Genomic DNA, 13,555 nt, shown 5'->3' with positions numbered 1-13,555 from the left:
ATCTTGGCATAATCATTATAAGGCCACAGTATTCTATGTTGTTGTCATCTACACATGATCACAGCTACTTGTGGGAGACATTTAGGAAAAATGTTGACGACAAAAGTCCAATCATAATTTGCTAATTCTTCAATCTATTCTTTGTACTTCAATCCTTCTTCTTGGGAGAACAACTGGAAACTCATACCTATGACCCTATTCATTACAGCTTATAACTTGGCTGTGTTTTGCTGTAACTCTACCTTTGAAACTCAAGTCAAAAAATAGAAGTTGAATACCGAAAGGATCCAAATTGTGCCCCATTTATTTCTAGACACTTAATATGGTTTTTCAAGCCAGTATACATCAAGTTCCTTTTCGTCTTCTCCCTCCACCAAAAACGTTTTGCAAATGTTTATCATGATGACAAAGACCATACCTAAAGCGTACAGCTCGTATCTCTTGCTTCCCTTGCATAACACCCAGTCTAACCAGACTTTTCTAGTGGCAGGTTTTACCAATATTTGTGGATTGGTACAGGAGCAATTCTGAGCTGGCAACTTTTTTAAGCAATTCCTTTGTCAGGAGAGGAATCCCCCCTCTCCTCTCCTCTCCTCTCCCCTTTCAAAGTTTTGTTACTGAATTGGGGGGAAAAAAACCCCACCACCTTTCATTTTAAGTAATTCAACCTAAACCAAGCTGATTGATAATTGAAAGTCCCACAATATTAGGGTGAGGGTCAATCCATCTACCTAGATTTACTTCCATCAGACAAAATTAAGCAAGAATTTGAAGCATCTTCAAATGTTTTATATAGCTGTAAGTTATATCTGAGCATCCTTTCATCATCTAGTTCAAGCTTTCTATTGATATAACGATGTGTAGGAGTGAAAGTGTATTAGACCTGCGGTTACTGAGCTAAATACATTGATATAACATGGTCACTATAGGTAAGTACCCAAACCTTACACTTGATTTGGATAGACGGCACGTTCTGACAAGCTCAATGTCAGACTGAAGTTCTTGCACTTACTGCTTGTACCCATAACTACATGCATATAAGAGAAGTACAAATATCAATAATGATATTTCATAAGAAAAAGTCTGTAATATTGATTATTGGAACAACACATTGCATAATATTTTTTAGAATAGCAGAATTTACATATTGAAAAGAAATTAGTTGACTCCTTTATGGTGATAGTTCATAACATTTTTCAAGGAAAAAAAAAAGAAGATCAGAAGTTTCAAAGGCATGGGGATAATAACTTCAAGTTGGGTTACCACAAAAAACTGTTTCCCCACCCAAAATGTCTTCCATTTAAGAACTGGTCATTTGGAAGAAAAAAAATCATGTTGATAAATGGTTGAAAGTATCATCTGGTTGCTTGAGGTCAGACCACGTTTCTTCCATCAAGTTTAGAAAGAAGATCGTAACTTGCAAAAAGTGCACATGTGATCCAGTTATTTAACCATTCCTTAAAAAGTGAAAATAAAATATTTTATCTCATCCCTACACATAAGATATTCTGTTATAAGTAAAGCTTCTTATCACAATTGCCCTTTTATGTCTGAATTCACACAATTTTTTCTTGAAATGTAAAAATAGCAGCACCTTAAAAGAAATCAAATGAGAATCTTAACACTTTCACAGGCAGACTGTGAAACCCTTTCCATGAAATCATCCTTTCCATAAACTCATTATTTAGGGATAAAAACCCCTTGTTATTTTATTCAAATTTTGGAATCTCCCCTTGCCCAGATATATAAATATGAAGATTAATATCTTTTAAATTTAACCCTTCACATAGATATTAGAGCTCCTGTACACTATAGAGTCTACAGATATATTGTATCCTGTGTATAATTTCATTAATGTATGTATTAAAGTTTATTACATAGTTTAAAACTTACACAGAACATTTAATATACTGTATAAGATTAGGGCTTAAGGGGTCTGTGTTCTAAAATTCATTGTACTGGGATAAGTCTCCAAGTCTTTCTTTTTTCCAGTCCTTAGTGGAACTGAGCTTATACTGAGGATAGAAGATACTAAAAATTTCAGAGCACGGTTCTGATCCATTTCCTTATTTAATATTGCATTTATCAAGTAACCACTTAAACAAGCTTCACTTTCACTACCAAAATAATTTAAATTCTATCTGGTAAGAAGAGAAAATCTGGTATTTCAGAAAACTTTCAAGTAACTTCTAACTCAAAATGCAAAACTTTGATTACAGCTGACATGATTTTCAAAAAGAAAAGAAATTCTGCTTTCAGGCAGAGCTTGTCAAACAAGTTTCACCACCAAAAGAAATATTAACAGGTGGGTCAAAGTCCCCCGAATATAATGTTGCCTTTATAATTTTCAGTAGTCTGGTAGGATCCTCACTGTAGTGTCCAGAACAACAATACGGGTACAAGATTTTAAAAAAGCCTGAGGATTGTCAAGCTTTCCTTCATTAAAAGAGATGGATAGCACTCTGCATTCTAGTACAACGTGCATTATGAAAGCATGCTTTTATTAGAACAACTTGTGGTTTTGGTACAAGGAGAGAAAATCTGTTTAGGGAAGGAATCACACAAGGAAACTGAGTGGGGTACTGCCTAATTCTGAGAGAGCACTTTCATTTGTTTTGCCTGCCAGTGTTGATTTAATTATACTGCATTATTATCAAAGCTGCATTATGTACTTTTTTATTCCTTTTACATGTGTTTGAGGTGAAGACCTTGGCTTTGTCGGCAAACAGTGCGTTTCAAGTTATTTCTTAAGTACTAAATAATAAAGAAAAGAGAAGAAAAGATTTTTTTTAAGATAGCAGACAGTGATCACAAGTTAAAGGGTTAAATGTAAGATCTCCAAGAAACATTTTGAAGTTGATTAAGACCCCAGCTTTGCATTAAACAGTATCACTTCCACATGAGTTGTTGCTAATGCTGTTAAGGAGCAGCTTGAGAAGCCCAGTGTGCCAGTGACCTCCTTCACCCTCCAGCCACCCACTAGGGCTTCTTGATTAGCATCCTACCTGGTTCTCTGAGGAATTCCCGTCATCCCCTAGGAGCTCATTCCGCACCTCATCACTGTAGGCGATCCGTGACCTTTTCTGTAAAACAAAAAGAAAAAAGGGTTAGGAAGTAAAGCTCCGAAGCCATTGGTATCAAGGCTGATCATCTTAAACCTCGAGAGCCCCCTAATGGATACCTATTTGATAAAAAAAATCTGCAAGTGAAAGTTATTAAAAAGTTCAACTGCTGTATTTTGACAAATCTGCATGGCAAAACCTTTGCATTTCTAAGACAGCCACATCCTCAACTTATCAGCAATGAACACAGCTTCAGTGAAGCTCAAGGTACACAATGTGTGATCCCAGTTCTGATAATCAGGTAACCTTGACAAGCAATATACACTAATATCAGAAGCATTGAAGAAAGGCACGTGTAGGTACCAAATTTATTTTTCCGAAGAACACTTGCTAGGTGGACGCAGAACTCAGAGTAACACTGCAGTGATGCCATTAAATAGGAAAGGAAGATTGAGCTTTTCTTTAACAATATTAAAAAAAACACAACAAATATTGAACAACACACATTTGACAAAACTGGTTGAACTTAGGAGAGATGTAGAAAATTAACAAGTCTTTCCTACGCTGCTAAGGCTATGAAGGCCTAGAGGGAAAGGACCAGAAATCAAAGGGCAAAAGAAAGCAGAGAGAAGAGCAGTACAAGGAAACATTGGTTTACAGCAGTTTGTGGAAACACCACAAACCTGAGAGTGTCATGACAAACAGTCATTACTCACAGCTTATGAGCACCAGATTTGCTCATGAACTGATCATCATATTGATTCTAAACTAGATCAAGTGCCAAGCAATGGAAAACAAATGTCTGAAGATGACAACGTTCAATGGAACAACAGGGAAGGCCATAAAGAGAACATCAGCCCAGCTTTCAATTTCGTTGTTGGCCAGATAACAGGCACTTGGTCAGTTAATATTCCTATATTCACCATAAAAGAGAGAAGGGATTTTCAACATATTGTCTAAAATATTTTTATATTTGAGTGCAATAATGATAAGTTTTATACTTTATCGGAGGAAGAAACCCAAGAGTAGCAAGAACTAAGCTGTAGGGCCTTCCTTTATTGATGGGAGCTTCCCTCACACACTGCCGCGGTAGTCACTACTGGTAGGAACTCAGCAAAACCAAATCCCTCCCGAAACCTTCCCTAATTGGACAATTGTGCAAAAAAACCCACGTTTTTGGGACTCGGGCACAGGAAACAACCCACTAGAAATTATACTAAGCACAGGGAAATTAATTACCTTTGTGACAAAGAAGTTCAGAAGTGGGTCACCCTTTCCGCTAGGAACCTAGCGGCAGCGTAAGCCTTGTATTGGTCATCTCAGGGCAACACATTTTACCTTTTTACCCTGTGTAGCTCACCCTTTTTCACCATCGCCATCGTTACAATGCTTACCAGTTTGTGATTCAGTTGCTTGTATTCAGATCTAGATTATATACTAAAGCTACAGATGTACGTAGCAAGGACAAAGCATACCATGGACCTACTACAAGAGCTGAATTGCGCCAAATCTTTTGGAGATCTCAGCTGTCACAGTTTCATACTAACCAAGCTAAAGTAGTCTACAGCATTAAAGGAAATGAGAACCTTTAAACAGGCTGTGGTATCAGAGCTGCCTGTTTAAATTATTCATTTCATCACTATGGGGGACTAAAACACTCCACAGTATGCAAGAATATCATATGGAGATAGGTTTTGTTTTTCTCTTTTTTCACCAAAAGCCAACAAATTGGCATAGATTGCTCAATTATATTATTTTCCTATTTTTATTTGATACACATCAAACAAGGAAGGAAATTACAAATATATACCAATAAATATCTAATCTTCTTTTCTGATTAAGATTCAATCTTTCCATTTGAGGTCTAGTAGTTGAACTGTACAGTCTCTCCCAATTTCACAAAATGACTCGGCCCCATTGATTCTGTTAGTGTTGAATGTATTTATCATTATTAGACTGAGATGAGGAGCATGATGCTTCATAAGCTTGTTCTCCAGTGAACAAGTTGCCTAATTATATGTAGAGACTGAGACGGTCCTTGGTTACACATCATTTATTTGAAAGATTTAACTGGCTGATATTCTCATCCATAAGAGCCTGCATGGAAGAAAGGAAAAAGAATATTCTTCACTGGAAAGAAATAAATGTTAACAGCAATACAATTTTTAGAGGCCCTTTATAATCCTTTATATCATCACCACTGAACTTAATAAATATATTTGTATCATTGTTCTTTTATTGCAATAATCTGTCACGATCTGAAAATCAGCAATTATATTAGAAGAAATAACCCTTTGACTACAATTAGGTGTAACTCTTTGCCATAATCGATAAATAATTTGATACTACTTTTGATCACAGTTTCACTACCAAATGAATCAATAATATAAAAGGAAAGGCCTTTGAAATAAAGTGTTCATTTGTTCTTTCAGGATTTGTCCAAAATATCAATATCTTGAATTACTATTCTTATTTTTATTAAAGTAATATTGGCTAGCACTTTCAGATGTGGCTATCAAAATTAGTTCAGTTCATCTGAACTCAATGATTAAATAATTTTTAGATTTTTTTTTTTTAGTTCATAACCATCAGCTGTTTATAAATATGTACTTTAGCCAAATGCAAGAATGATAGTTTGAGCTGGAAATGTCACACACTCTGCTACAGTTTGAAGGAACCCAATTCATAATGCATTTTATAAATAGTTAATGACTTCTATACATAAGCTAACCAGGCAAATCAAGAAATTGTCAACATTTTTAGTCTTAGTTGTCAGTTACCACTGTCTACTGGTACTTTATATGTATGTTTCTAGAAAAGACAGAAGCTTTACAGAGTTTGTAATCCAAGGTATTTCTGGGCAGCTCAACATAGGTTGAAGAGGTTCTGTGTGCACTGTAAAGGTGTGTCATATACAGAAGCTTTCCTTGTATTTTGTATTTTCTTGTATAAACACAGACAAAAAGTCTAAGCACACAAGAGTTTTTAACTCAGCGTACATGTTTGCATTCAAATGTAGCATGCACATGAACACGCGACAAAAGGGTTAAGCTACTTTCTACAAGAACTTCAAGACAGAGAAAGTTTCAGGGGCTGTTTTAAATGTACTACAGTACCCAGACCTTCTGACAAGCAAGAATTTCTGATTCCAGGCAGATCTCTCTTGGTTTATGAACAGGATTTTTGCATACTGATTGGGTGATTTTCTTAAAGCCCTGTTCAAACAGATACACTTGCTCAGTTCTGTCTGGCAATTTGGCTTTAAACAATCTGTCTACTTGACCCAAGCTTTAACATTTCCCAATAGAACTGAGTGTGTTCATGGGCAAGCACAGCTAAATTAGAATTGAAATGAATTAACTCAGCTTAAACTAATTAAGATCTGTGATCTGCAGTACCACCCTCCTGTATGATTCTACATGTGAAGTAGGGTACATGTAAACAGACTGTAAGAATTCTGCTACACTCCTAATCTGAGCATAACAATGAAGTTCGTCTATTACTAAAGCATATGAGAAGTTAATTTCCATGGCCTACACATGGCAAAGCAATTGCTTAAATTGCCTCACCTGGGAATTTAATACAATGTTATCATCAGACCAGCCACACTGTAAATAGATTTATAATGCTTTCCATGTGCTAGGCTAGGTTGCATATGAATTAAGTAATGATCTGGTATTACAATACAATCAGCTAGTTCCCACACCTGGCAGACAGGATATTTTGCTAAATTACTACCTATACAGATACATCACAACATAAAAACAGAAAAGGCAAGGGGAAGAGAAACAATCTACATGGTGTATGACTGATTTTTACATGGTAACCAAATAAGATGTAGGATAAGAAAGAGGTATCCACAATAATCTGTTTCCAACATCTGCACAACAGAATGCATACTTATTCACTTCTATTCAATTTTGGCCTAATTTTCCGCATTCTATACTTTAATTACTCATCCACATTCTGAAATGTTCCCATTAGTGAAGGCCAGAACTAGCCAATGCCCCCTCACTCCAATGCACTTTCAGCAATCAGCCAAATAATTGATATAAAGTAATGCACATTTTCATACATGAACTCAAAAATAGCTTTCCTCCTCCTAAATGCTACGCACCCCCCGAACAGACGAGCAAACCTAGGTCCGTTTCAGACAAAAGGCCCAGCAAATCCTTTCGTCCCAGCCTCTCCATTTTCCAGACTCCTTGTTTTAAGAACAGATTAAACAGACTATTTTGGTGGAGTATGTGTAAACAAACAAAAAGGTTTATTTATCCACAAACATCTGGTTTCATACAAAATGCACAAGAATTTCCCAGTATGTATAAACGGGTTAAGAAAATTTTCAGGCACCTGTTTCAGAGTTCGACCCTGCTCTAGATGTAAATAATTACCCAAGATTAGCATAACCAGAAATAATTTGTAGGAATAAATTAGATTTTATTTTCTGGTTTGAGAGTAGTCAGTTTTACCATTGCTTTTGCTAAAAGCAAGGTGAAAAAGTGACCTGATCCTCAAATGGACTGATAAATACTGCAGAATTTACACTTTCATCTCTGCCTTTTGGAACAGATACGTAAATATCTTTTGCTAAGCAGAAACTGAAAAGACAAAGTTTAACAAATTTAGAAGAAAACTAAGTAATCCTACCTAACAATCTTAAAGCATATTTTTTAAACAGAAACACAAAAATACTTCTTCAGGAAATAAGTGAAATTGCTTCAGAAACTGTGTTCAAACATCAGTTTTCCAAACTTCTACATTTCTCTGTAAAGGTGATCCATGAGCAATAGACTAGACACTTCAGACTGCAATTTTAAAGGGGTTTTCCTGTTCCCAAGTAGCTTAGTTTTTACCGATTGAGTGTAAGAAGCAGGGAAACGATTGCATAGGGCTAATATACAACCTGATGCAATGCTGGACATTCAAGCATTTCCTTATGAAAATAAAAACCCAAAGCTGATACATTTCTGTCCAAAAGGAAATAAAAACTGTTCTACAAACCTTATGAAACTTCTGATTGAAAGAATCAATTCAATGGTATGTGGTGGCTGGCAAAAGTCAACGTCTAAGCCACTCCCCATCTTGCCTGCCCTCCGTGCATGCACACAAAAAAGATTGCAGCAACTCTGGAAGAGGAATGCGCAACTTAAAACCTGTATTCTGCCACTCTGCCAAATGTCGCTGGCTTCCTACAACAGCAGAGGGAAATCAAACTTCGAGTGCTGATGTGACATTAATGCAGAGATAGTATCACCCATTTTAAGTAGAAGTCACAGGTCTATAAATCTTTTCAATAATCGTCATCAAACACACTTTTAGTTTCATTATGGGGTGAGGGCAGGGAGGAAGGTCAAGCAAACCCCCATGAGAATACAACACATTGTATTATGTTGGTCGTGAAAAATGCAGCTTCTGCCCACAAAACTACTTCCATCTCAAATTCATGACCAGTGGACCATGTATGTCACCAACATGGCTGATGCTTAAACAACCTGCCAGATTGCACGTGGGTAGGGAAGAAAACAGGTGACCTGTGAGTGAATCGTAACTCATCATTTCTGTGAATTTAAAGAGTAACAGAAGATTATTTCTATTGTGCAAAAGACATTTATATTTAGAAAAAATAGCTTATATTTACCTGAGCTCTGCCTTTTAAACTTAATAACCTAGAAACGGAAAGATTTTTCAAAATTCCAAGGTCTGGAACTAACTGACCTCTTCCCCCTTCTATTTTTTAAAGGATGCTTGAAAAATCACTACCATCATTTCCCATTTAAAAAGACCACATCTACAGAAGAGTAACATAATGAAATACAAGAGTTATAAATCCAAGCATGGAAAATTTCAGATAAGCATTGCTTGGGCTTGGATAGTGCTCTCCAAACACAAGAATTAATTAATCCCCTTAGCCTAGTGCTTATACCATTTTTTTAAATTATAATTACTCATCCTTCTGCTAGTTTGAAATACCATGCCCTATTACCAATTCTTGGTCCCTACATATACATTACTTTATTCCTCCACCAGAATTCAGTTTCTCCAAGGTGCTTTCAGCTTTGAGCTGTTCTGCACAACAGTTTGTCTGCCTTTTTACTCTTGTGCACTAATCTCAAAAAAATATGCCAGGCACCAGCTGATGCATGAAGGGTGACTGAGTATTCCTGAAAATTTAACTGTAACCTCTCTGGAGGCCAACATAGTGACGTCTGCCTTTTGCACTGCCAACTTGCAGCTATTCTGCTATCTACTGTTACCTACATCTGCTAGTCTGTTCCTCTAATCCGCTTTTCAGTACTCTAATTTCAGTATTTCATACAACTCCTTTCTATTGATCCCTTCAAATGACCATTATTATACTATCATATTTCATTATAAAACCTATTTTTACACATCTGCTTAGCTGGCTAAGTCAACCAACTTGCCTATTCGGTCAATAGAAATTCCTCTAAACTGTGCATGAGATGACTCAGGTTCATTCCTTCTCAGATTCACCTTCCAGAAAAGCCTAGTGCTTCCCTGTAACCATGCTGTGTGTGTTCAAAGACCAGTCTGATAATCTAGCTTGCTAAATTAAAAGTTGGCTGGTGCCATTTGCCTTGATACCTATAACAATCATTGGCATATATTTGCCTAATTTGTTGACAAAGGTTTTGCAACTTGCAGATCCTCCTTTGCCAGTCATTTTGATCAGCAATGCTAGAAGAAAAGGCAAGAACAAGGCTGTAGAGAGAAGAACACTCTCTCTCCCCAACTCAGACAACAGTTTGAAAATAAAGATACCTCAGCTGTAAGGCCACACCTGATACAGGGGTTCTCAGTGGGATAAATTCTGTTGTTGATAGCACAGGTCCACACTTGGTCTTGGAGGCAAAAGGGACATGTCTAGACTGTGCCAACAAAACATTTAGATGCAAGAATAGGAACAGCCAAAATTAAGCAGCTACTGTTGATCCTCAACTCACGTCCAGGCTAATCTGCAGAAGTGTTTAAGGATATCAGTATGATCACTCAAGACAATTCAGTTTCTATATCAAATCCTAGAAGACTCTCACTCCTAAAACAGATTTTAAAAAGTCACATCAGGCATTGGAAGTCAGTTGCTGACAGGCTGCTATTCTTCTCCAGAAGTCTCTGCCAGATATGAATAAGTTCAATTTAAAGATCAGCAAAACTAGGCTACAAAAATAAGCCTATTTTGAGTATGGTTTAACTACAGCAGATCTTTGCACTTAGAACTGGCGTATGCACATAACAAGCAGATACGGAAGAGCTACAAGCTTCTCTGCAAAATTACCTTTTGGGGAAAATTGTTAAGGTCATCTCAACTCATCTCCTTGTTCTAATGACCAAACTCATAGTGGTTCCTTTTTTTTTATTCCTACTAAAGCTTGCTTTCGTTTCTTTTTTTTTTTTTCTTTTTAATGATGCCTATTATCATGCAACTTCATTGAATCATTTATCCAACCTATGCTATTTAGAGGACACGGAGCAACTGCACATCAGGATCATGTACCTCAGACTGTCTTGTGGCCCAAAAACTTTATGCTGTGTGATAGGTTCATAATTAATATAAAGGTTTGAAAAATCTTTGAGATGGAAGATAAACGGTAGTGTGCTGGACCAACAGGCAGATGAACCGAGAAAATTAAAATATGGAGCCATTTTCCTGCAAGGGGAGAATTTTATACTATAAAGGGCCAACCTTTAAAGAGAATGTTCCCAAAGCCAGTGAAGCAGGGAGAAAAAAAAAATCTTAAGGAGGCCTAAGATTTTTTAACTAATTAGCTCACACATGGTAAAGGATGATAAACACCTCAGATAAACCAAAACATTAAATGTTCATTAAAACTTCTTTGTTTCAGACTGTATTTCCATCTGAAGCCTAGGTTCCCGTTGCTAACGGTAACAAGACATCTGCTGGTACTTTCCACCAGCTCCTTCCTTTTCCAGAAAGAAGCATCCAAGTGTTCCTTCCTTCCTCCATTTGTTACTTAACTGTCTCCGTCAGCCTGTACCTGCACTCTCTGGCCAGACACTACGAAGATCGGCAACTGAAATGAAAATCTGTAACTGGGCTGAAGCAGTTGCCATTCTTGAATGCCACCACTGTCTTTTCCAGCTCTCCCACTCCCTGGATTTCCAACAGGAGGTAAAGACTAGGAAAGCTGCTATTTTTTAGGCTTTTAGGCTTTCCAGTTAAAAGTAAAATTTTGCTACAGAGCTCAGGTCTATTAATAAATTATACATTTCATCCAATGTGAACTCCAAGAGTAAAAACTGAAAGGAAGCCATAAAGACAGATCTCATTTCGGACACTTAGAATGAGGGCAAGGGAGATGAATGAAATGTTTCCAAGGCAGCTGCATTGTCCCACCTACATTTGTGTCACCCTGATAGGATCTATTTTAAACTAAAGAAACTTAAGCAGGCCTTTCCAAAAATACTTTTTAGTGCATAAAAAGCTATTTTTAAGCATTGTCCTTCTTTCACTGAGCATACACACTCTCTCTGAGGGGCGTCTTTCCACCCGTACACCAATACATGCTTTTAAATTGCTGAAAATAATACACAGAATAAGAAAATTCCAGTTGCGCCGTAAAAATGTTAATCATAATAAATATTAAAAACCCTATTCAATGAGAGTAGGAGAGGATAATTTCTGACTTCACCATTAAATACAAAATAAAATAAAACTTGATGTAAAGAACAATTAAATAGAAAAACAACATAATTAAGGTGGTTTGCATGCAAATATACCCACATGGTGCTCATTCTGTGTATTTCAGTGCAAGTACTTTGGACCATAAGCACATTAGCTCAAACTATTGATTAATAAAAAGGAAAATGAAAAATACTTTCTGTATAATGCAGCCCAGTCAAAACTGACTTTTGGATTTTGCTGTCTGTGTTTCCTGAATTTATTATTTTTGCCCTGACATTATTTAGCTGGGATTCCTTTCCTTCCTTCTAGATCATGTAACTTATACACAGACACATTGCCTTATCTGAAAAAAAATTGCTTGAGTTTAGTAATTTTAGTAGTTAAGTGGTCACAATTGGGCTTTGAAGTTTGCAGCAGATTGAAGGAGGAGTAAATCTGTACCTTCACTGCTCCCCACCAGGCACTACCGGGACAGAACCAGTTGTTTCATGCTGTGTTAAATCAATAGCTAATATGATAAAATACCAGCCCAATGTTCAGACATGGCATTTTCTAGTTTTATCACAAGCTGGTGATTAGCAGTTGTTGCTTTACACGAGCGGAGATAAAAGTCAATAACTAATCCACTACCTATAATTTATCTAACTAAAGTCCTCCTCCTTTTTATACTACTTCTACATTTGAGTTCCTTGTTCTCCCTCATTCAGTGAAAATACTTATAACAATACGCCTTTTTTTTAAGTGCATAAAATGGATGAAAAATTATTATTATAATGCACATTATCTCTATCAAAAATAGCCACGCCAAGTCCTCCCCTCCTTGGTTTATTTCTTCAGAACTTAAGTCTTAGGCCTTGTAACACAGTGTAGCAGAAAGGCAGAATATTTATACAAAATATTGGTATTTACAAAATATTTGGCATTTAAAGTGTCTTTCTGATAGACAGGCTTCAGCTAACTTGTTATTTTTTCCCTTACCTGTAGCACAGTCAGAAGCTCTGCCTCTAAGTGGACCAACATACAACTAAAAGAATAATTAGAAATACTGATACTGGCAGTAGCTCATTTCCCAGTAAATATTGATGTCCAAACTCAAAAAATTCATGGAGTATTTCTGTTTTGTCCCTGTTCCTATGTTGTCACCAACAATGCTTACACATTTCTATTGATCTTGTTTATAGCTGCCTAGATTTTCACTGTCAAGACAATGTAGTGCGAACCTTAAGGAAAACCTCACTTTATGTAAGACTGCATGAAGACTGCCGTTATCAGTCAAAGCTTCAATTAGTCCAGAACTAGTACTGCCTCCTATAGTGGCCATTAATGGATAACAAGGGGAACTCTTTAGGAACAGAGCAGGGATGGAAAGATTCTCATTTCAGTAGATGCAGCCACTTTCTGATGATCAGCAGTTCAGGGAGTTTAAGGTACATCTAAGATCTTCGTACTTAATAAACCTTGATGGTTACTGCTTATATAATACTTCTTTTATTTAAATAGCAACTTAGCAAGCATTCACGCACAAGAAAAAAGATGTTCAGATCTCAATATTAGGGTAAAGATTAAATTCAAAAGTTATCCCACTTTTCATTTGAACAAAACTGAAGTGAAGCTCCAAAGAAAAAAGGTAACATTAAAATATCAAAAGCAATTAATTTGTATCACAGAATGTTGTAACATCTCTTCCATGGGGCACATACTGGCAAAATGATTCTAGTTCAGAGGTTCTCATCTTTACAGGGTAAACTCCACAGTTAGAGAAAGATTATCTGATTAATCACTCCAATTTCTGCTCATACAGGTCATTTGCTCTCCCAATCTCTTAATA

At 36.5% G+C, this 13,555-nt stretch overlaps 1 protein-coding gene across 6 annotated transcripts in view; it reads right to left on the bottom strand.

The window, feature by feature from the left end:
- VTI1A (vesicle transport through interaction with t-SNAREs 1A) overlaps window positions 1-13,555 on the bottom strand; it is a 273,438-nt gene that overhangs the window by 214,935 nt on the left and 44,948 nt on the right. For all 6 annotated transcript variants that reach the window (XM_075107573.1, XM_075107575.1, XM_075107572.1 and 3 more), the window contains exon 4: window positions 3,006-3,083. In XM_075107573.1, the coding sequence (XP_074963674.1) occupies window positions 3,006-3,083 (78 nt within the window). The remainder of the gene's footprint in view (window positions 1-3,005; window positions 3,084-13,555) is intronic.

Source organism: Phalacrocorax aristotelis, chromosome 12 (assembly GCF_949628215.1).
Source record: "Phalacrocorax aristotelis chromosome 12, bGulAri2.1, whole genome shotgun sequence".
In the NCBI taxonomy this organism is placed as follows: domain Eukaryota; kingdom Metazoa; phylum Chordata; class Aves; order Suliformes; family Phalacrocoracidae; genus Phalacrocorax; species Phalacrocorax aristotelis.
This window is presented reverse-complemented; position numbering and strand designations above follow the sequence as displayed.